The following is a 22,502-nucleotide window of genomic DNA, read 5'->3' as shown; positions in this document are numbered from 1 at the left end:
CTGTTTCCACTCTACTTGGTGAGTATATATACAGCTGCTCTTCTGTTTTAACACACTTGGAATTGCCTTCCAGCTCCGAGAGTCCCAGAGTGTATCTCCTGCGACGCTAGCCCAGCACGAGTTCCTGATCCCTCTCCCACGCAGCAGCCTAAGTTGGCTCCAGTCGAGTTCTCTCCAACCCAGAGAGCACTTGCTTGGGAAGAAGCACCCTCAGGCTATCCCAGCAACATGTGACTGCCACAACACTGGGCAGCTCTAGCACTGTGCTGGCTCTCTTTAAATGAAAAGTGTCAGCCTGGGAATGGTCACCATGTACATACAAGGCCCCAGTATTGGGTGGGTGGGGAAAGACTTATTTCACATGAGATTGAGGAAGAGTTTGATGGGTGCAGGGAGTAAGGGGGGAGTTGGAAGTGGATGGGTAGGGGAGATAACATAATGGTTATGCAAACCAACTTATGACAGATAAATAAAATGCCTCCGAACTGGAGGGAATTCCTGAGGAAACCCATGGACGGGCAGCCAGGAAGGAAGGAAGTCAGGGAAACATAGAGAAGTGCTGTTCTTGCTCATCACAAAGAATTTCTGGATGTAAAGGCATGCATGTGAGAGCGATTGTTGCAGAACATTTTGTGGATTCCAGTGGACATTTGTTTTTCACAAACCCTTTCCGCACAGTTTTAAGCTCAGATGACTCTTTAAAGTTGGTACAGTAAGTTGGGATCTAAAGGTTAGGACAAACTCCTTTGGCTTTGCATTGCTGCTGGTTGGGGTGAGGTAGAATCTTCAGAAGAGCCAGGTATGTCTCTCCTGAGACTCCCATGAGCAGATGAATGTGTGCACTGTCAAGACTTCTGCTTTCTCTTCCTTTACAGGTGTTACAGCACATGAAGGCTGTGCAGGCAGATCAAGAGCGAGAGAGGCAGCGGCGGCTGGAGGTAGAACGAGGTAGGTGGCCGTTCCTCTAGCCATCTTTTGGGACCTCATCCCATCCTTGTGTTGAGGATCTAGAATTCACTATAAGAGTTGTGAAGAGATTGGGGAGCAGTGCAGCGGCCGATAGTACCTGCCTTATCTCCACTTCCTCGCCAAGCTTCAGAGTTGTAGCCAACTGCTTGTCTTTCTTCTTGGAGGGTTCTCAGCATCTCAGTGGAAACATGGCTAAACTAGGTCCCCTTAGCCTCTCCCACTGTTTCCTTGTAATGGCAGGTCCCTGTTGCTGCAGTTAATGCAGGCAGGCCTGGAGTTGAAGAGCTGGCTGCAGTTCCTTTCCTCTGTTGCTTTCATATCCACTCTGCCAGCAAGTCTTTCTGTGATTGGTTTCTCCATCTCCAGTGCTGCCATCCATAAGCAAATTTCTACCCTGTGGATGCCACAGTACTCATAGATGTCCTTTTCCCATAGTTCTTTGCCCTCTGTGCAAAGCCACTCTCCACCCAACCAGATTTTTTTTTTTTTAAACAAATCAATTATACTGCCATTAGCCCAAAGCCTGCTAATGGCTTCTACTTAGAATGGAGTTCAGAATCAGTAATGTGACCAGCTAGGCCTGCCACAGCTCAAACTTGCATGTTTTCTGATCTGTTCCACACCCAAAGGAGAGAATGCAGTGAGCTTCAGCCCCATGCACTTCTGCTGTTGCATGAGCACACTAAGTGTGGGCTTACGGTAAAGGATCCTTTTCCTTTAAATCCTTACGTGGCTGGCTTCCTGTAATTTATTCCCCTCTCTTCTGAGGTGTTATCTTCTGCTAATCTTAGCCTTTTCAGAACCACCCGAACTAGACTTGCTATCCCACTTAAAATTCTCTATCACATCTTCTGTTTTCTTCATTGTTCTTAATTGTTCACTTACTTGCTGTCTCTCAGTCTAGACACCAGGTGACTTAAGCACTCAAACTCATCCTCATATAAAATGTTTGCTGTTGTATTTATTTTGTCATCATATATAAAAATGTATTTGATAGAGATGGGAATTGAGAGGGAAGAGGGAGATAGTGAGGGAGAGAAGAGACTTCCTGCAGACCTGTTTTGCCATTCATGAAACTTTCCCCCTGCTAGTAAGCACCGAAGGGCTCGAACATGGATCCTTGCAAATAATAATTTGTGTGCTCAGCCAGGTGCACCACTTGTATTTATTTATTTTAAATATTTATTTATTCCCTTTTGTTGCCCTTGTTTTCTTATTCTTGTAGTTACTATTATTGTTACTGATGTCGTTGTTGTTGGATAGGACAGAGAGAAATGGGGAGGACAGAGAGGAAGAGAAAGATAGATACTTGCAGACCTGCTTCACTGCCTATGAAGCGACTCCCTTGCAGGTGGGGAGCTGGGGCTCAAACTGGGATCCTTACACCGGTTATTGTGCTTTGTGCCACCTGTGCTTAACCTGCTGCGCTACGGCCCGACTCTTCTTGTATTTATTTAAAATTTTTTTTGTTTGTTTTTATTTATTTTTTGGATAGAGACAGCCAGAAATCAAGAGGAGCAGGAGAGATAGAGAGACAGAGAGACACCTGCAGCACTGCTTCACTGCTCACGAAGTTTTCCCCATGCAGGTGGGGACCAGGGGCTCGAACCCAGGTCCTTGTGCACTATAACATGTGCACTTAACCAGGTGTGCCACCACCCGGCCCCTCTTGTATTTATTTTTAAGATTGATTTTGAGAGAATGAGAGAAGAGGGAGGGAGAGATGAGAACACTGTTCAACTCAGGCATGTGGTGGTGCTGGGATTAAACTTGGCAACTTTAGGGCCTTTGGCATGCAAGCTGTGCTCTGAGAGATGGAGTTATCTCCCCTCAACCCTAAGAAACTTTTTATTTTTTTGCCACCAGAGTTATCACTGGGGCTTAGTGCCGACACTACAAATCCATCCATTTTCCCCCCTTTGTTATGTTTATTTGATAGAACAGAAAAATTGAGGGGAGGGGAGATGGAGAGGGAAAGCGAAAGAAAACATCTGTAGACCTGCTTCACTGCTCATGAAGCATCTCTTCTGCAAGTGAGGAGTAGTGGGGTGGGCTTCAAATCTGAGTCCTTGCACATGATAATGTGTGCACTCAACCAGCTATGCCAACACCTGGTACCCCAGCTTTTTAAAAAAGATTTATTTATTAAGGAGTGGGAAAGAGAATCTGAGCATCACTGTGGCATATGTGATGTTAGGGATCAGACTCAAGACGTCATATTGCAAGCCTGGTGCTCTAGCCACTGTAGTGCTCCTGGACCACTTTTTTTTTTTTTTAACCAGAGCACTATTCAGGTCTGGGATATGGTGGTGCAAGGAATTAAACCTGGGACTTGTAGTGCTTCAGACATGAAATTCTTTTTGCATAACCATTTTGCTGTTTCCTCAGCCTGCCTTTCTTTCTCTTGTTTTTTAAATTATTTGATGAAACAGAGATTGAGAGGGAAGGGGAGGCAGGATGACACCTGCAGCATTGCTTTACCACTTGTGAAGCTTCTCCCCTGCAGTTGGGGGCCAGGGGCTTGAACCTGGAGCCTTATGCACGGTAATGTGTGCACTTAACCAGGTATGTCACCACTTGGTCCTGGTCCCACCCCTTTTTAAGGATTTATTTGAGAAGAGAGAAAAGGGAGAGCGCCAAAACATCCCTGACATATTTAGTACAGGAGATTGAACTTGTGAGACCTCCTGCTTGAAAGCACAGCCTTCTATCTATGCCACCTCCTGGGCTCTTCTTACTTTATGTTCTCGTGTTCTCTCTCTCTCTCTCTACCATTACTCTCTTCTCCAGCAAAATGTTATTTATCATTATATTTGTGGCCTTGACTTGTCCTTTCTGCTGTATCTCGAGCACTGAGGACAAGGCCTGGCACACAGTGGGCTATTTCCTAGCTGGCTGACTTCTTGGCCCCTCACTGGAAACTGTTGTGTAGTACTGTTTACAGGCAGCCTGAGATCAGAACTCCTGCATCAATGACAGTCCCATGCTTTAGCTCCGAGATGCCTTATTTAAGAACTCTGAACACTGCTGCTGTCATTTAATGGCACATGTTCTCTGAAGCTTAGTGTGGTATATTTTTAGCATTCTCAGTGCCCAGCTGGAACCAGGAGCTTGTTTATACATAAAGAAGCAGTGGAAAAACACAGTGCTTATAGTACTCCTATTCAGTTACATTGTGGTCCAAATAGTCTTTTAAGCCCTAAAAAAGCCATTTAATCATCATGTGTGGCATTCTGGCTTTGGAAAAATGTACTTCAGACTTGTAAATAACTAATTTGGAAATGTGTTTTTTAGAACCTAATAATTTGTAAGTTATGTTCAGCACGTAAACATAACGAGCTGTAATGTGAGTTTGAAAGTGTGTATATATATATATATATATATTGTGTGTGTGTGTGTGTGGTGGGGAGGGTATTTTTATCATCTCTAACCTTGAACCTGAACCTAAGTGCTCACTTTCTTCTTGTCACATTCCTTTCCAAAGCTTGAGGAAGATAGGAACCCCATAGAGTCTATACCTTCATGGTTTCTTCTCTGCATACCTGAGCTGTACAAGGCTGTCAGTTGCTATGCTGTTGGAGTTTGTACTTAATTCCAGAGGAGTGCCAGATTTCTCACCTGCACTTTTAAGACTTGATGAGAGAACCAGAGACAGTAGGGTACTGCTGCAGCATATGCAGTGCAGGAGTCAAAACCGGGACCTCAGGTACGCAAGTCCTGTGCTCCAGATGCTGAGCCTCTTCCTAGGCCACATCTGTGCCTTAACCTCACCCATGGCTCATTACCTATGAGCTCTGCTGCTTACTGCATTTTAGGCTCACTGTCTAGAGAGCAAAAGATAGCTGTTTCCTTTTGAAGTATATGGCTCCATGTCACAGGGGGAAAAGAGGCAGAAGTATGCTCTCAATCTTACAGGGAAGCATAGTGGAGAGAAGTCATTTTGGGGTACACTTTCTTGTAGAAGCCGAAAAGAAGCGGGAGGCCAAACAGCGAGCCAAAGAGGCTCAGGAGCGGGAACTGCGGAAGCGGGAGAAGGCAGAAGAGAAGGAGCGCCGGAGGAAGGAATACGATGCTCTCAAAGCAACCAAGCGGGAGCAGGAGAAGAAACCTAAAAAGGAAGTGAATCAGGCCCCAAGTATGTTTTCTCTCTATTGCAGTATTCTACTAGGGACATGGTGGGGACTCACTTTTGTTTGCAGGTATAGATGACTGAGTGAGCATGTCAAACCTTTCTAGGCATGAGAGTAGCACATGGAGAGATTAAGCTGGTGATGAGGCTGGGACCTCCTAGGGAAGTGCCTGTCTGATTTGTCTCCCTAGAACTACATGCTTATCTGTAGGTGTTTTGGTCACATGTGACTTAGAGTACTCCTACGACAGGAAGCGTGCTCTTGTATTTGCTTATTTAGTTGCTATTGGGGCTTCACCACTCAGAACTTTTTTCAGAGAGACAGAGACAAGAAGAGACAAGGGATGGGGGAAAGAAACCAAAGTGCCAAAACTTCTTGTAGCGTGGTGGGAGCTAGGCTCAAACCTGGGCCATGAACATGACATAGCAGGCATATTGTCCTGGTGAGCTATTTTGCCTGCCCTTTTATTGGCTTTTAAATTTTTAGTCATTAGAGTGAGAAGCCAGAACATGACTCTGCCACATACAGCAGGGGGCTCACACAAGGAGTCTTAGGCATGCAAGTCCTGTACCCTACCAGTCGAACTCTTACCTACACACACACGAGCTGCATTATTTTGATTTATTTATTTTGTTGTCTCTGGGCTACACTGTTCTTTTTTATTATTTTATTTTTAAGATTTTTTTAAATTTTATTTTTTATTTTTATTTTCCCTTTTGTTGCCCTTGTTGTCTTTTTTGTTGTCATTGTTGTAGTTATTATTGATGTTGTCGTTGTTAGGACAGAAATGGAGAGAGGAGGAGAAGACAGAGGGAGAGAAAGATAGACACCTGCAGACCTGCTTCACCACCTGTGAAGCGACGCTCCTGTAGGTGGGGAGCCGGGGGCTCGAACTGGGATCTTCCGCCAGTCCTTGCGCTTTGTGCCACATGTGCTTAACCCCCTGCACTGCCACCTGACTCCCGGGCTACACTGATCTAATGTGTGCACTCAACCAGGTGTGTCACTGCCTGACCCCTCACTGTTCTAAGCCCACTTAAAATTTTTTTTTTTTTTTTACTTATTGGATAGAGACAGAGAGAAATTAAAAGGGGAGAGGGAGATAGGGAAAGAGATAGAGAGACACCTGCAGCCCAGCCTCACCACTTGTGAAGCTTTCAACCTGCAGGTGGGGACCAGGGGCTCCAGCCTGGGTCCTTGCACACTGTAGTGTATGCACTCAACCAGGTGTGCCACCACCTGGCCCCCTAAGCCCATTTTTTCAGCTAGAGGGAGAGAAACCAAAGAGAGCACAGCACCCAAGTTTCCCCAGAGCTGTATTTACATGTGTACTGTGAACTCAGGTGAGTTGCATGCATGGCAAAGCAGGAGCCCTCCCAGGTGAGTTACCTAGTTAGGTCTGAGCTGTTTTTTTTTTTTTTTTTTTTTTTTAAGGTTGGAGATCCCTAAGTCACCAAGAAAGATCAAGTTATATATGATCACAGTTCCTTGTAACATCCGTGACATACACTTAGTATTTTGAGTAATTGGTGCATTGTCAGTAAAGGCAGCACTGCTTAGTTTTCTCTCCATGTAGGAGTAAATTATTCTTTTTGAATACCAGGCCTGCATTCAGGGGTACATATTACATATAAAAAACACAGCTCAGTGTTTCTCTGAAAACAGCCCATTGAATTTGTGTAGTGATGTGGCTGTATATACACACACGATTAAATACCCTTTGGGCCAAGCGAACCTGAGAGGCACCTAAGATGGCGGCCAGTGTCCCCGTCCCTGCTCCAGGAAGTCACCTAACCATAACAGCTTTTTTTTTTTTTTTTATTTTATTGATTCCCTTTTGTTGCCCTTGTTTTATTGTTGTAGGATAGGACAGAGAGCAATGGAGAGAGGAGGGGAAAACAGAGGGGGGAGAGAAAGATAGACACCTGCAGACCTGCTTCACCACCTGTGATGCAACTCCCCTGCAGGTGGAGAGCCGGGGGCTCGAAATGGAATCCTTACGCCCAGTCCTTGTGCTTTGCGCCACCTGCACTTAACCTCCTGCACTACCGCCTGACTCCCTCCCACCTTACCAGCTTTCTTATGTAAAACTGAGGACACATCTCAGAGGATAAAGGCAGGATTGAGTGAGAAAAACCCATTTGTAATAATAAGTCTTAATCCTGTTTCCACAAAGAGGTAGCATGCTATCCATACTTGATGCCTCTGGATAAGCTCTTCCCATTGATCTTGAGGGGCCTGGATCCTCACCAGGTAACAGAATAATTTAGGACAGGTGACTGGTATGTCAGCCATCTAGTGTATAAGTTCACTTTTGAATGTACTCCCTTGGTGGGGGGAGCACTTTATGTTCAGCCTCTACACAGCAAAGTCTTAATAGTTCAGATGCTCTTAAAAACAGTTTTTTCTTCAGGACCTGGGGGATTTTTCATTTAAGAAAATGTCTGACTAGACTAATTTGTATGGAGGAAATGAGCATAGATTGCTAGAGTGTGGATCTCCTCAGGCTGACTGACCTTTTTTTTGTCTGTGACTCTGTCCCTCTAGAATCTAAGTCTGGCTCTCGGCCCCGCAAGCCACCACCTAAGAAACACACCCGATCCTGGGCTGTGCTGAAGCTGCTGCTGTTGCTGCTGCTGTGTGTGGCTGGTGGGCTGGTGGCTTGTCGGGTGACAGAGCTGCAGCAGCAGCCCCTCTGCACCAGCGTGAACACCATCTATGATAATGCGATCCGGGGTCTGCGCAGCCATGACATCCTTCGATGGGTCCTGCAGACCGAGTCTCAGCAGTGAGCTTGTCCTCAACACCTGCTGCCTCCCAGCCTTGGAGCTTGGATTCCTATGGAATTGGGTTCTGCTGGACACAACCTCTTTTTTAGCATCAGACCTACCCGCCATCATCAAATGGCTACCAACTGGTACTTGAGACCTCCTCTTTGTAGGACTTTATTCCTTAGGGTTCCATGTAGGGATAAGGTGAAATAGGAGGTAGGGACAGTTACCTGCATGCCTAAAGGAATAGGCTTGGGGGTCGGGAGAGAGAGAGATAGAGAAAAAAAAAAAAAAAAAGCCTGTTCTAGTTGTTAAACCTGTAAAGGCCAGGTTTGTTTCTACTAAATGGTCAGCTGTCACTACATTTCTACTTTTGTATGTCACAAGCCCTTTCATTCCTCTCGGGGTAGCCAAGGCAGAGCAGGAGGCGCAGGGTGTTATTGGGGACTAGGGGAACACCACACTCAGTAAATCCAGTTTAAATTGGGGGGGGGAGAGGGAGGGACATATCTATTTTCTTAAGGACCTCAGACATTCACACATTTTAATGACCATAGGAAACCTCAGGCTGCAAAAGGGACTTCAAGACCATCCGCTCCAATGTAAAACACTAGCAGACAGGGCTTCTCATGCCTTGCCTACCTTCTCCCAGCTATCAGTAGTCTGAGAAAGAACTGGACTCCTTGACATCATTTTCCCTCTATAATTTTCTGGGAAAACAGAATTCACATCAGATTTGAGAATCTTTCCGCCAGAGTATAAGATTCTGCCATGGTAGACTCATGACCCACAAGTACAAATATCATAGCCAAGAGGGTCTTGGGCAGTTGCTATGGAGTCCTGCCCCAACTTCTGTGGCTCCCATTAGATGAGAGACAGTCCAGGCCCCCCTGCCACAGTTTTAGAGCATTAACTCCCCACTTGTCAATGGGCAAGGATGCAGATCCTGGCGAAGTCACATTGTCTATATGACAGCTCTGTTAGTAGCTGGTTGACTACCTCAAAGGCAACCTGAAAACTCAAACTTCATCGAGACAGGTTTAGAATTGTCTCTTAGACCTAGAAGTATACCCGCTTAAGGGAAACAAGTAGAATCATGGAGTTTACAAGTGGTGCACTGTTAAGCATAAATAAGGGCAAGACTGTTCATTCTTGTGTCTATGAATGTGTTCAGTATTTTCTTGCTGTGATCAACCTCCTTTGCTTCATCTTTTCATAATAGCTAAACAAAGGGATCAAGAAATGGTTACGTCATGGCACTCACAGAAAGCTGATTGTAAAGCTCTTTGCTTCTCCAGGGAGCAAGAACCTGTCAGTGCACAGTGACAGGGTGGGTCCACCATTTCAGCCCCATAGCCCATTTGGATCGTACTCCCACTTAATAACCATTCTAGTTCTAGAAGAAATGACTTACCCTTTTCTCCCTGGAGAGAGTCTACAGCACATGCCCACACCTTACTGAGTCACTACACATTCCTTTAGTCTTCCTCCATGCTCCAGAACCATGGGTACAAATGCTTTATTGACACAAAACACATTACATCTGCTGAGATTAAAAAAGATAACAGAAGGCAGCACAGCACACCCATTCCTTGATTCATTAAGGCAATGTCAGTGAGTCAGAGGAAGGCTAAATATTATTCTGATCAAGCTGATCCACTGAGGACAGTTAACTCATGATCTTGAGGTTGGATGTTGAGGGTTCTTTTGGATTTTTACACCATTAAATACATGTCTGAGTGGTCTCTTTGTTCCTTTGTGTTTTGACTGACTGGGACAGGGGTAAGGATGGTCCTTATGTGGCAGTTGGTTTTTGCCAGAACATTAAATGCTAGTGATGATAAGGCCAGCCTTCTGCCCCAAGCTGACAGGGAGATTTTAATAAATAATGATGCCTGGGAATAGTCTATTGTGGGGCTGGCCCAGGCTTGTGCTCTAGGAGGTGCTCCCAAGCTCTGCATAGAAGCTATTCACCTCATTGCCAGGGTTACTCAGTCCGCACTGTCTAAAGAGAGGTCAGGCTGCAGGGAGGTCATCTGAAGGTAGACACGCCTAGAGAGCTCCGGTCCAACACGGCGGGAGGTGGCTGTCACACCTTCCCCACGACGCACCTTTATGTCTGTAAGCAGATTCTGGCGTTCTTGATCTGAAAGACACTTCCGATAAGCCTGAAAGTGGTAAAGGACTTCTTAGTAATATTACTACTCACGGTTACCCCGACCATGAATAAGAGGGGAGGGGGGCTGTAAGCCTGGCTTGGGGACTGAGAATCTGTCATTCCTGGCTCAGTGCTAACTGAGCCCTCCCTCATGCTATCCATGGAACCATCCAGGAGTCCACTAAAACCCCAGGGTACTGGCAGTGACCATGGGCACAATACCTGAAGTAGGAGCTGTGGGGAGGGATAGGCATCCACAATTGCACTGGCCATTTCCAGGCTGACTCGGTTCAGCTGCTGAATATGTCTCCTCCAGACCATGGCCAGTCCCCTGCCAGTACAGTCCACCTTCGCGCCTCCAGCCCAGTCACTCTCCAGGCAGAAGGAAAAACCAGTCTGGTCTCGGAGCTTCCTGTAAACAGTAGTTACAGAGCTGCAAGTAGTCACTCTGCTACACGAGCCCCCAAAACTGGGAAGCTGAAAACTTCCACTGACTTTGGAAGAGGTGGAAATAACATTGGCTGTTTGAGGGCTCACTTAATTCCCCAGACAGTGCTAGTTGCTGAGTCCCCTAATGATGTTTGTTCTTCTGTAAAAGAAGGTATCAGAGGCCCAGCAAAATAGTTCACTTGGAAGGTGTGCTGCTTTGCTATGCATGCAGCCCAGGTTCTAGCCTAGCACCCACATTTAAAGAAGCATCAGTGCTGTGGCCTACCTACCTCTTTCTTCCTCCTGTTCTCGTTCCTCTCTCCCTCTCTCCTTTGTCTAAAAATAAGTAAACCAATAAGGTTCTAGATTTATTATTATTTTGTTGTTGTCACCAGGGTTATTGCTGGGGCTTGGTACCTGCATAGTTTCACTGTTCCTGGTGGTCACATTCCCCCACCCATTTTTTCCTTTTTTCATAGAGGATGAGAGACAGAAGGCAGGACTCCTGCAGCACTGTTCTGCTGCTCATGAAACTTCCCCCCTGCAGGTGAGGACCAGTGGCTTGAATCCACATGGTGACATGAATTTTTTTTTTTTTAAATACTAAGATTAAGTCATGCTGACCACAAAGGCTATGCACACAGGAGCAGGAACAAGGGGCTGGGTAAAAGCCAATTTGGATGGGGCTAGGTGGTGGTGCACCCTGTATAGAGCATGTTACAATGTGCAAGGACCTGGGTTCACACACCTGGTCCTCAGCTGCAGGATGAAGGCTTTGCAAGTGGTGAAGCAGTAGTACAGGCATCTCTCTCTGTCTTTATCCAATAATGCACGCACGCACACACAACCTGGAATCTAGTTCTGGGTTTTCTGACTTTCTAGGAAATTGGACAAGTTAGCCTCTTGGGTCTTAAGTTACTTCAGGTAAAAAATGAGGGACTGCCTCTGAGATCCCTTATTAATTGAATCACTCACTTGAAAGGTGCCTCAGCCACAGCCTTTGTGAACGAGCATGCCAGGTCAGCCAGCTCTTTCCAGCTTTGTACGATTCGAGCCTGGACTTCTGTGTGTAGCTGGAGATCTACCAGTGCCTAGAAAACCCAAAACAGGACAGTTTGACCAGGTGCAAAGAACATTCAGAAGTTAGTCTCTCACTGCTAACTGAACATTGGCTGGTCCCTTCTCTATGCTAAGGCAGAACATTCTGTCTAGCAGGCGTTTCACTCTTAATAGCATATCTGGTTAGAGGGCATTCGGTCTGGCTCAGGCAACAGAAATTCTTACCTCTTCCACATCGACCCTGGTCACCACAGGCCTTATGTTGGTCTCCGGCTGCCTCTTCTTTTTCTCTGTGGCATGTTGTCTACCTGCCACTCCTTGTCTCCTTTTCTTGGGAGGATTCAGAGTACTGGGCAAAGGGGGAAAAAAAAAAAATCAAAGAAGGGCAGTAGCTCCAGGCTGAGCTGAGGGGAAGAGGATCAGGCCAGAGCATCCTACAGGACTTGTCAGGGAAGTGATCTTGCTGAGGGACCCAGATTTGAGCTGAATAGATTCAGCCCTCATTGGCCCAAGAGCTGCCCCCTTTAATAGTAAGGTTCACATATGCACCCGAACCTCAAACACTTCTCCTGGTCCACAATCACCAGTGACAGAGTTTTCCCTGCTGTCCTTGCTATGATGTCAGTTACAAAACTCCGAAGTGTCTCCTTTCCTTCCTTGGTGCCACCAATACTTTCCTGCACAAAGGAGCAGAGTCTGAATTAGTTCTCCCCAGTGAGAGTTGGCCTCTAGCCCATGCCTCAGCACCTATTCTATTCCTTGAGCTGCACTCACCTGCTTGAAGTTGTAGATCATGGGCACAAGTGCCTCTGCCAGGAGCAGCACCAAGACCATCGGCTCTTCCACCCAGCTTTCCTTTTCTTCCTGCCAAAGGACCGGAACCGGGCAGAGGAAGGCAGGTCAGCAGGTGCTCAGCACCTGTGAGAGAGACCCAGGCTTCCTGGGTGAATGAACTAACCATGTCATCCTGGTCTATTTCACATCTTTTTGCTTCTGGAAATGCAGATATGTAGGCAAGAAACAACCTATGATCCTATCCCTCTCCAGCTCTCAATTGTTCAACCTCGGTGTACCCCATAACAGGGGTACTGCAACTTAAGAGGTAAGACATGAATGAGGGGGTCGGGCGGTAGCACAGTGGGTTAAGCGGATATGGCACAAAGCGCAAGGACCGGCGTAAGGATCCCAGTTCGAGCTCTGGCTCCCCACCTGCAGGAGATTCTCTTTCTCTCCCCCTCACTGTCTTCCCTTCCTCTCTCCATTTCTGTCCTATCCAATGACGACTACAACAATAACTACAACAACAATAAAAAACAATGGCAATAAAAGGGAAATAAATAATAAAAATATATGTAAAAAATCTATTTAAAAAAGAGCTAAGAAAAGAACACAAATGAATTCAAATAGGTTGAGAAGTAACTGCCAGTGTCTGAATTCTTGAGTAGGGAAATAGGAAAAATACCAAAAGACTGGTACAAATAAGTAGCTCCGGTTATTTACTTATTTATTTTCAGAGGCAGAGGGAGAGAGTCAAAGAGACCACAGCACCAAAGCTTTCTTCAATGTGGTGGAGGCTGGGCTCAGACTTGGGTCATGCACATGGCAAAGCACTACACTATCAAAGTGAGCTATTCTCTTAGCCATGACTGGCTTTGAGAGTAACAAGTATGCACTGAGTGGCCCTTGCAAAAACATTTTATGTGACAAAAACAAGAATCATGGGGGCTGGGCGGTGACACATCGGGTTAAGTACACATAGCACAAAGCATAAGGACCTGCGTAAGGATTCTGGTTCAAGCCCCCAGCTCCCCACGTGCAGGGAAGTTGCTTTACAAGTGGTGAAGCATGGCTGGAAGGTGTCTCTCTTTCTCCTTCTCTGTCTTTTCCTCCCCCTCTCAATTTCTCTTTGTCCTATCAAAAAAAGGGGGAAAAAAATTGGCCACAGGATGTAGGCACTGAGCCTCAGCGATAACCCTGGAAGCAAAAAACAAACAAACAAAAACAAGAACCATAATGGAAACTGGTCTGGAGCGCTTTATCTTTGCTATAAGTAGAACAAAAGCAAAGCTAAGGCTGCCTCAAGGTTAAAATCTCACTGGAGTGAAATTTTAAATTCTTGGGAGTCGGGCGGTAGCGCAGCAGGTTAAGTGCAGGTGGCACAAAGCGTAAGGACCGATATGAGGATCCTGGTTCAAGCCCCTGGCTCCCCACCTGCAGGGGAGTCGCTTCACAAGCGGTAAAGCAGGTCTGCAAGTGTCTATCTTTCTTTCTCTGTCTTCCCTTTCTTTCTCTGTCTTCCCTTCCTCTCTGTTATTATCTCATAACAATGACATTAATAACTACAACAAAACAAGGGCAGCAAAAGGAAATAAATATTAAAATTTTTTGATTTTTTTTTTTTAAGTTAGAGCACTACTCAGTTTTGGTTTACCATAGTGTGGGAAATGGACTCTAGGACCTCAGAGCCTGAAACATGAAAGTCTTGCATAACCATTATGCTATCTCCCCAGCCAAGCAGTGTGGTATTTACAGAGTAATTTGGGAGCAGAAAGTTTTCTGGTTGGGTGTCTGTATGCCAGTGGTTAGGAACATTTTTTTCTGCCAGAGCCATTTGGATATTTATAATGCCATTTCAGACCATACAACCTTGAAAAGTAGCACTTAATGTTGCTATTTAAAAAGACAGAGTGTGAGAGAGAGAGAGAAAATTCTGGTTGCCTTGGCAGGGCCAGACCAAATTATTTCATGGGGCTAACACTGTCCAACCGCCAGATGGTCCCTGCTTCTGGTAAGCAAAAGTTAAGACCTGTAGTGCGGCAGTGTAGGTGAAAGAGTGATCATAGCTAATTCACTCGCTCAGAGTGAATTAGCTATGATCTCTAACAAGGCCTTCTAGAGCTGGAAAGGTAGCATAATGACTATGCAAATAGACTGTCGGGCCTGAAGCAGCAAGTGTCCCAGATTCAGTCCCCAGCACCACCATAAGCCTGTGATGAGCAACACTCAGGTAAAAAGAAAGAAAACTCTCAAGGAGTCAGGCGGTAGCACAGCAACTTAAGCGCACGTGGCGCAAAGCACAAGAACCAGTTTAAGGATCCCGGTTCGAGCCCCTGGCTCCTCACCTGCAAGGGGGTCGCTTCACAGGCCGTGAAGCAGGTCTGCAGGTGTCTATCTTTCTCTCCCCATCTCTGTCTTCTCCTCTCTCCATTTTTCTCTGTCCTATCTAACAATGACATCAATAACAATAATAACTACAACAACAATGAAAAACAAGGGCAACAAAAGGCAAAATAAATAAAATTTAAAAAGAAAGAAAACTGAGCTTCACTTTCCCCTGTAATGTGGGACTTAGAACTATTACTGAAACATAAAAGGAAGAAAGAATGTCAAAGTGCCTTGAAAGGTGAAGCTGCTGGGAGTTGGGTGGTAGTGCAGTAGGTTAAGCGCAGGTGGCACAAAGTGCAAGGACCAGCGTAAGGATCCCGGTTTGAGCCCCCAGCTCCCCACCTGCAGGGAAGTCGCTTCAAGGCGGTGAAGCAGGTCTGCAGGTGTCTATCTTTCTCTCCCCCTCTCTGTCTTCCACATCTCTCTCCATTTCTCTCTGTCCTGACAACAATGACATCAATAATAACTACAACAACAATAAAAAACAATGGCAACAAAAGGGAATAAATAAATATTTAAAAATTTAAAAAGAAATAAAAAGCAAAGTGAAGCTTCTACATGAATAGTAAGGTATCCCAGGACACAACAACCTTCATGCATCATCTATAGACTGTTGAAAACGAAGGGTGGCATACTTCAGATTCACTACAGTGGCAACTCCAGCAGCTGTGGTAATCTGAGAAGACTGGGCTGGGGAAGGACCACTTACTGTGTGTGCCTGCTACGTCCTCGGTATCTGCTTATCTCATTTAGTTTAGTTTCCACTCTAAAAGAAAGAATCTAACTGTGTCCTCATTTTGTACATGTGGCAATGGAAGCACAACAAGATGAAATAATTCCAGGACATAGCAATACAGGCACAAAACTGGGATTCAAAAACAACAAGCCCTCCCATTACCAAAGTCCACTCAGAGAACCAGTTTATTTTCTCTCTGCCTCCACAGATCCACTCTTCACCCTTCCCCTCCCTGAATGTCCTCTGGCTGGGTATGGTTGGGGAGAAACCCCAGCAGGAGAATGAAGAGGAGGGAGAACAGTGAAATCAAGGTATTTCTTTCTCTGGCTCCCTCCCAGTGGGGGTGTGTAGGGTTTTCTAAATAGAGGTCCTTCACAAGTTGGTCCTCTTTCCTTCCATTTCTGATAACTACTTCCTCCTTTCACCTCTTCAGGTCTAAACATGGTAATAGCTATGCCAGTGGTTCTCAAATAGGGAAGTTTTTTTGTTGTTGTTTATCCCCACAAGAGACAATAAACAATATTTGGAAATATTTTTATTTTTTAACCAGAGCACCGTTCAATCTAAATGTTGTTTGTGCCAGGGACTAAACCTGTGACATGCAAGTCCAGGACAATTTTCAATTGTTCCAAAGGGAGGGATGGTTCTGACATCTAATGAGGAGACAGCAGCTAATGCAGATCCACAAGACAGCACCCACAGCAACCTCACTATGCTGTTATTACCCTGGTGTACGGCTTTGTCCTTTGTTCCCTTGTACCCTGCCTACAACTTGGAAAGGAGTCCCTTGTTAAGTCCTTTTCAAATTATCCTAAGTTGAGTGTGCCTGCCACCTGTTCTCCTGCTAAGGCTCTGGCTAAATAAACATCTTTTAAAATAAAAGCATATTTATCCTATGACTAAGATGAGGGAGATCAGTCAGAGAACTCTTACCTCAGCCAGCTGAGTTCTTCTCCAAGTGATGCTGTGAGGCACGGCTTGCACCTCAATCACACAGCAGTACTCCATGGACTGCAGGGCTCCAAGGAGCTGGCCCCCACCTTCCATCTGTAAAAGCACTGCAACAGATGAGAAAGGGGCTATCAGTGGGTGGCCCAGAAAGCAGATAACTCAGCACAGGCTAAAGACAGATGTGAGGAGGACCTGGATCGAGTACCACAACAATGTGTTTCAAGCATTCCTCTGGCCTCTGCGCTTTCAGCCTGTTAACTAGTGCTGCCTTCTTTTTCTTTTCCTCTTGTCTTATGGTGTTCTCCTTTTGCCTCTCTCGTCTCCGCTGCTGGCATCCCTGTAAGCCTCTCCTCTGGACCTTCCCACTGTGTTTGGTTCTCTTCTGAAGTGGGGAGACCTCAGTATTTGTTCTGGTTACTGTCAAGCGATTGTTCTGAACAAGATGCTGGCATGGATCATCTAGTACAGACGGTTTATTAGGTGCATGCTTCTTTGATATATCCTGGAGGGGATCATCAGGGATCTTTGAGAAGGGCTGTTTTTTCCAGTCACTTGCTGCTTCTTCATTATCTGGACGATCACAAATATTTTTAATTGGGGAGCTAGAATCCTTAGGGCTTAGTTGCTTGTAGGTCAAAAACTTACATGTAAGTCTCTCAGCCAAAGGGACAATTTCCTCCTCATCCTCACTTCCACTACTCAGAACCTTGACTGGTTCTGTTTGCGTGACAGTTTCAGATGTATCTAGGACAGTTAGTTTATCTCTCAGTTGTGGCAATGGAGGGCAGGAGGCCTCAGAATATGAGGTGTCAACCACTACAATTTTTTCCTTAAGATGTTCCTCTTTCTTTGTCAAAGATAGTTCCTTCTTCAGAAAGGTAAAAGTTGGCAGTTCCTCAGAGTCACTTTCACTGGATTCCAGTGAGAGTGATGACTTATTTATAGCCATCAAATTAATTTCCTAAAAGGAAGAGACAATGACATTTATAATTCATTTTATTAGATATATTTTTGGCCAAACTTTATGAAGATGAATATGTGATAGAAATAACGAGACCCCACACCTATGGACATCTAATCTTTGATAAGGGGGCCCAAAGCATTAAATGGAAGAAGGAGACTCTCTTCAATAAATAGTGCTGGGAAAACTGGGTTGTAACATGCAGAAGAATGAAATTGAACCACTTTATCTCACCAGAAACAAAAATCAACTTCAAGTGGATCAAAGACCTGGATGTTAGACCAGAAACAATCAAATACTTAGAGGAAAACATTTCCCACCTACACCTCAAGGACATCTTTGATGAAATAAACCCAATTGCAAGAAAGACTAAAGCAGAAACAAACCAATGGGACTACATCAAATTGAAAAGCTTCTGCACATCCAAAGAAACTATTAAACAAACAAAGAGACCCCTCACAGAAAGGGAGAAGATCTTCACATGCCATACATCAGACAAGAAACTAATCACCAAAATATATAAAGAGCTCAGCAAACTTAGCAACAAAAAAGCAAATGACCCCATCCAAAAATGGGCAGAGGATATGAACAAAACATTCACCTCAGAGGAGATCCAAAAGACTAACAAACATATGAAAGACTGCTCTAGGTCACTGATTGTCAGAGAAATGCAAATTAAGACAACATTGAGATACCACCTCACTCCTGTGAGAATGGCATACATCAAAAAGGACAGCAGCAACAAATGCTGGAGAGGCTGTGGGGACAGAGGAACCCTTTTGCATTGCTGGTGGGAATGTAAATTGGTCCAGCCTCTGTGGAGAGCAGTCTGGAGAACTCTCACAAGGCTAGACATGGACCTTCCATATGATCCAGTAATTCCTCTCCTGGGGTTATACCCCAAGGACTCCATAACACCCAACCAAAAAGAGGTGTGTACTCCTATGTTCATAGCAGCACAATTCATAATAGTTAAAACCTGGAAGCAACCCAGGTGCCCAACAACAGATGAGTGGCTGAGAAAGCTGTGGTATATATACACAACGGAATACTATATAGCTATCAAGAACAATGAACCCACCTTCTCTGACCCATCTTGAACAGAGCTAGAAGGAATTATGTTAAGTGAGCTAAGTCAGAAAGATAAAGATGAGTATGGGATGATCCCACTCATCAACAGAAGTTGAGAAAGAAGATCTGAAAGGGAAACTTAAAGCAGGATCTGATTAAATTGAAAGTAGGGCACCAAAGTAAAAACCCTGTGGTGAGGGGTAGACATGCAGCTTCCTGGGCCAGTGGAGGGTGGGGGTGGGTGGGTGGGATGGGACACAGTCTTTTGGTGAGAATGGTGTTTATGTACACTCCTAGTAAAGTGTAGTCATATAAATCACTAATTAATATGAGAGGGGGAAAATTAATTGTATGTCTCAAAGTTTTTAAAACACAGACTGAGTCTTTTTAATATATAGGCTGTGTATTTGATATGCGGACTCTCTCAAAAGCCTAGACCAAGTAGATCAGAAGCAACCAATGGCACAGCTATATACAAGATACTGGGTACTATACAGCAAACCCTAACAAAAGGACTTTTCAAAGTTAACCCAATTACCAAATAATGTGATGATAACATTAACTATCCATTGACTTTTTGAACCCTAAGACTGCAGGAACCTCACATCTCCACTATAGAGCCTATATTTCCCCCAGTCCTGGAAGCTTAGGATAGGGCCCACTTTCCCGCATGCCTCTCCCAATCCATATCAAATAATATTGCATCTGCCGATCGCAACCTAATGAACACAACGATTGCCACCTCAACATGCTTCAGCTCAGACTGTGTCCAGAGACTGCACGTGTGGAATGACAACCCTTCAGCTTCATTACTCGGGTGAGACCTTTCCTTTCATAGCATTCATCACAGACCCCTGCAAGCGTCAACCCGGCTTTGACCTAGCACGTTATGATCGGGCCCTCCTCAATCGCTATCGAACAGGCCATGGCCAGTGTGCCGCTATGTTCCATCGCTGGGGAGCCAGAGACGACCCAAACTGCCCCTGCGGCTACAGACAGACTATGACCCACATAGTCAACGACTGCCACCTCTCCAGATTCAAAGGAGGTCTCGAAACTTTACATCAGGCTCAACCTGACGCTGTTGACTGGCTACGGAAGAAGGGCAAACGCTAGAAGAAGATAGCATTCTCTAATTCCATCCCAGGTGGTTCACTTTCTAACAAAGTCCCAAAACCTAGATATAGACCAGGTTCTGTGAGAGAGAGCATATGTTCACATGTATCCATAAACTAGTGCAAAATATATACCTGAAAGCAGAAGTACACTAGAGTTTGCAGTGAGTAACCCCCTAACACTTCCTTCTCCACTATTCCAAGCTTTGGGTCCATGATTGCTCAACAATTTGTTTGGCATTGTATCTTAACTTTCTTTTCAGCCACCAGGTTCCAGATGCCATCAGGATGCTGGCCAGGCTTCCCTGGACTGAAGACCCCACCAATGTGTCCTGGAGCTCCACTTCCGCAGAGACCCACCCTACTAGGGAAAGAGAGAGGCAGACTGGGAGTATGGATCGACCAGTCAACATCCATGTTCAGCGGGGAAGCAATTACAGAAGCCAGACCTTCTATCTTCTGCAACCCACAACGACCCTGGGTTCATGCTCCCAGAGGGATAGAGAATGGGAAAGCTATCAGGGGAGGGGATGGGACACGGAGATTGGGTGGTGGGAATTGTGTGGAGTTATACCCCTCCTACCCTATGGTTTTGTTAATTTATCCTTTCTTAAATAAAAAATAAAGAAATAAAGAGAAACAGGACTTGGCCCCAACACATTCAGTCTGGAACTTGGAACAGCTTTTTTTCTTTCATATTTATTTGGGGTAGCAGGGAGATAGCATAATAGATATGCAAAAGACTTTCATGCCTGAGACTCTAAAGTCTCAGGTTCAATTCCTTACACTACCACAAGTCAGAACTGAGTAGGTTTCTCGTGGGGAAAAACAAACAAACAAACAAAAAAACTACTGTTATATTGTGGTCTAGGAAGTGGCTGATACAGTGGGTAAAGCATTGAACTCTTAAGTATGAACTCCCAAGTTCAGTCCCTGACAGCACATGTACCAGAGTGATATCTGGTTCTATCGCTCTCTTTCTCATTAATAGATAAAACCTTTTTAAAAAAACTTAAAAAAAAATATTTAATTTATTCCCTTTTTGTTGCCCTTGTTGTTTTATTGTTGTTGATGTTGTCATTGTTAGATAGGGCAGAGAGAAATGGAGAGAGGAGGGGAAGGCGGAGAGGGGGAGAGAAAGATAGACACCTGCAGACCTGCTTCACCACCTGTGAAGTGACTCCGGGGGCTCCAACCAGGACCCTTGCGCTTTGCACCACATGCGCTTAACCTGCTGCGCTACCGGCCTCCCAAAAAACTTTTTTATGACCCCCGGCTCCTCACCTGCAGGGGAGTCGCTTCACGGGTGGTGAAGCAGGTCTGCAGGTGTCTATCTTTCTCTCCCCTTTCTCTCTGTCTTCCCCTCCTCTCTCCATTTCTCTCTGTCCTATCCAACAACAAAGCAACGTCAACAATGGCAATAATAACCGCAACGAGGCTGCAACAACTAGGGCAACAAAAAGGGGGAAAAAAGGCCTCCAGGAGCGGTGGATTCATGGTGCAGGCACCGAGCCCAGCAATAACCCTGGAGGGGAAAAAAAAAAAAAAAAAACTTTTTTATGAAAGGGAAGGCAAAAGAAGGAGAAAGAAAACCAGTGGGTAGGGAGTCGGTCGGTAGCGGGTTAAGTGCACTTGATCCCAGTTTGAGCCCCCGGCTCCCCACCTGCAGGGGAGTCAATTTACAGATGGTGAAGCAGGTCTGCAGGTGTCTCTCTCTCCCCCCTCTCTCTGTCTTCCCCTCCTCTCTCCATTTCTCTCTGTCCTAGCTAACAATAACATCAATAACTACAATAACAAGGGCAACAAAAGGGAAAATAAATAAAAAAAGAACGAAAACCAGTGGGTAGGGGAGAAAGCATATGGTTATGCAAAAAGACTTTAGTGCCTGAGGCACCAAAGAGCCCAGATCCAATCCCCAGCACCACCATAAAACAGACTTGAGTAGTGCTCTGGTAAAACAAACAAAAACAGAGCATCAGTCTGGCACAAATGATGCCACAGATAGAACATGGGACCTTATGCTTTATCCACTACACAATTTACAATATAGAATGTTTCAACGCTTCAACACCCACTTAAAAAAATGTTTTATTTACTTTGCATAAGGACACAGAAATTGAGAAGGGAAGGAGAGATAGAGATAGAACTACAGTACCGCTTCACCGCTCATAAAGCTTCACCACTGCAGGTGAGAGCCAGGGGCTTGAACCTAGATCCCTGTGCATGGTAACGTACACTCAGCCGAGTACACAACTACCTAGACCCTAACACTCACTTATTACAGTGGAATATAGTCCATTGCACTGATAGGCCATATTTTGTTTACCCAACACTAGATAAGAATTTGGTTTGTTTTCATTTTTTTAGTCGCTGTTGTGAATAATGCTGTTATGAACACTTATGTGCAAATTTTTGTTAGTGTTCTAATTGCACTTGCATAATACTGGCTCCCGTGCAGTAATTTTTTTTTTTAAACAGAACTCTATTAGCTCTGGCTTATGGTGGTGCGGGGGTAATTGACTTTGGAGCCTCAGGCATGAGAATCTCTTTGCATAACCATTGTGCTATCTACCCCTCACCCTGCAATAATCACACTTTGAACAAATATTTACTAACACAGTAACTTTGATCCGGGATAAGCTCTGTAGCTTCTCTGGGTTTCGTTTTTTACTAAAACAGGGGTAACTGGTGTGAGAACTAAATGAAACCACTCATCTACAGCACTTACTCCAGTATCTGACACGTAGTAATTAAGCACTCAGTAAAGAGGACTCACTCCTGTTCTTTCCTGCGCCTCCCAGACTCTTCCAAAATAATGGAGTCGCAACAGCGGGTTCCTGTGGCTCTGCTCCTCTCTTGTCAGCACCAGGGCAATGCGGCTCGCTCACACAACACGGAAAAATCCCCGGTTACCAGCAGCCCGCAGAGCGGCACGGAAGCACTAAGCCCAGACCCTCCAGCCGGCCCGCAATCAGACACTCACCTAC

General features: G+C 45.2%; 2 protein-coding genes across 6 annotated transcripts in view; one reads left to right on the top strand and one right to left on the bottom strand.

The window, feature by feature from the left end:
- The window catches only part of LRRC59 (leucine rich repeat containing 59), a 17,872-nt gene extending 8,257 nt beyond the window's left edge, over nucleotides 1-9,615 (top strand). The window contains exons 5-7 of the mRNA XM_007525605.3: nucleotides 876-948; nucleotides 4,931-5,104; nucleotides 7,647-9,615. Of these exons, the coding sequence (XP_007525667.1) occupies nucleotides 876-948; nucleotides 4,931-5,104; nucleotides 7,647-7,891 (492 nt within the window). The 3' untranslated portion in view covers nucleotides 7,892-9,615. The remainder of the gene's footprint in view (nucleotides 1-875; nucleotides 949-4,930; nucleotides 5,105-7,646) is intronic.
- Nucleotides 9,348-22,502, bottom strand: EME1 (essential meiotic structure-specific endonuclease 1). 5 transcript variants are annotated; one of them, XM_016189335.2, is made up of 9 exons: nucleotides 22,244-22,502; nucleotides 16,561-17,329; nucleotides 16,351-16,475; nucleotides 12,291-12,380; nucleotides 12,072-12,193; nucleotides 11,742-11,865; nucleotides 11,433-11,548; nucleotides 10,251-10,440; nucleotides 9,348-10,016 (listed from the first exon to the last, which is right to left on the bottom strand). In XM_016189335.2, exons 2-9 carry the CDS (start codon nucleotides 17,315-17,317, stop codon nucleotides 9,984-9,986), a joined length of 1,557 nt encoding a protein of 518 aa, XP_016044821.2. In that variant the 5' UTR covers nucleotides 17,318-17,329; nucleotides 22,244-22,502; the 3' UTR covers nucleotides 9,348-9,983. The 5 variants fall into 5 exon arrangements, with proteins under 5 accessions (XP_016044821.2, XP_007525668.2, XP_060059683.1 ...); XM_007525606.3 differs by having other exon boundaries at nucleotides 9,348-10,038; nucleotides 22,244-22,500; XM_060203700.1 differs by having other exon boundaries at nucleotides 9,348-10,038; nucleotides 22,292-22,500.

This window comes from Erinaceus europaeus, chromosome 12 (assembly GCF_950295315.1).
Source record: "Erinaceus europaeus chromosome 12, mEriEur2.1, whole genome shotgun sequence".
Classification (NCBI taxonomy): domain Eukaryota; kingdom Metazoa; phylum Chordata; class Mammalia; order Eulipotyphla; family Erinaceidae; genus Erinaceus; species Erinaceus europaeus.
This window is presented reverse-complemented; position numbering and strand designations above follow the sequence as displayed.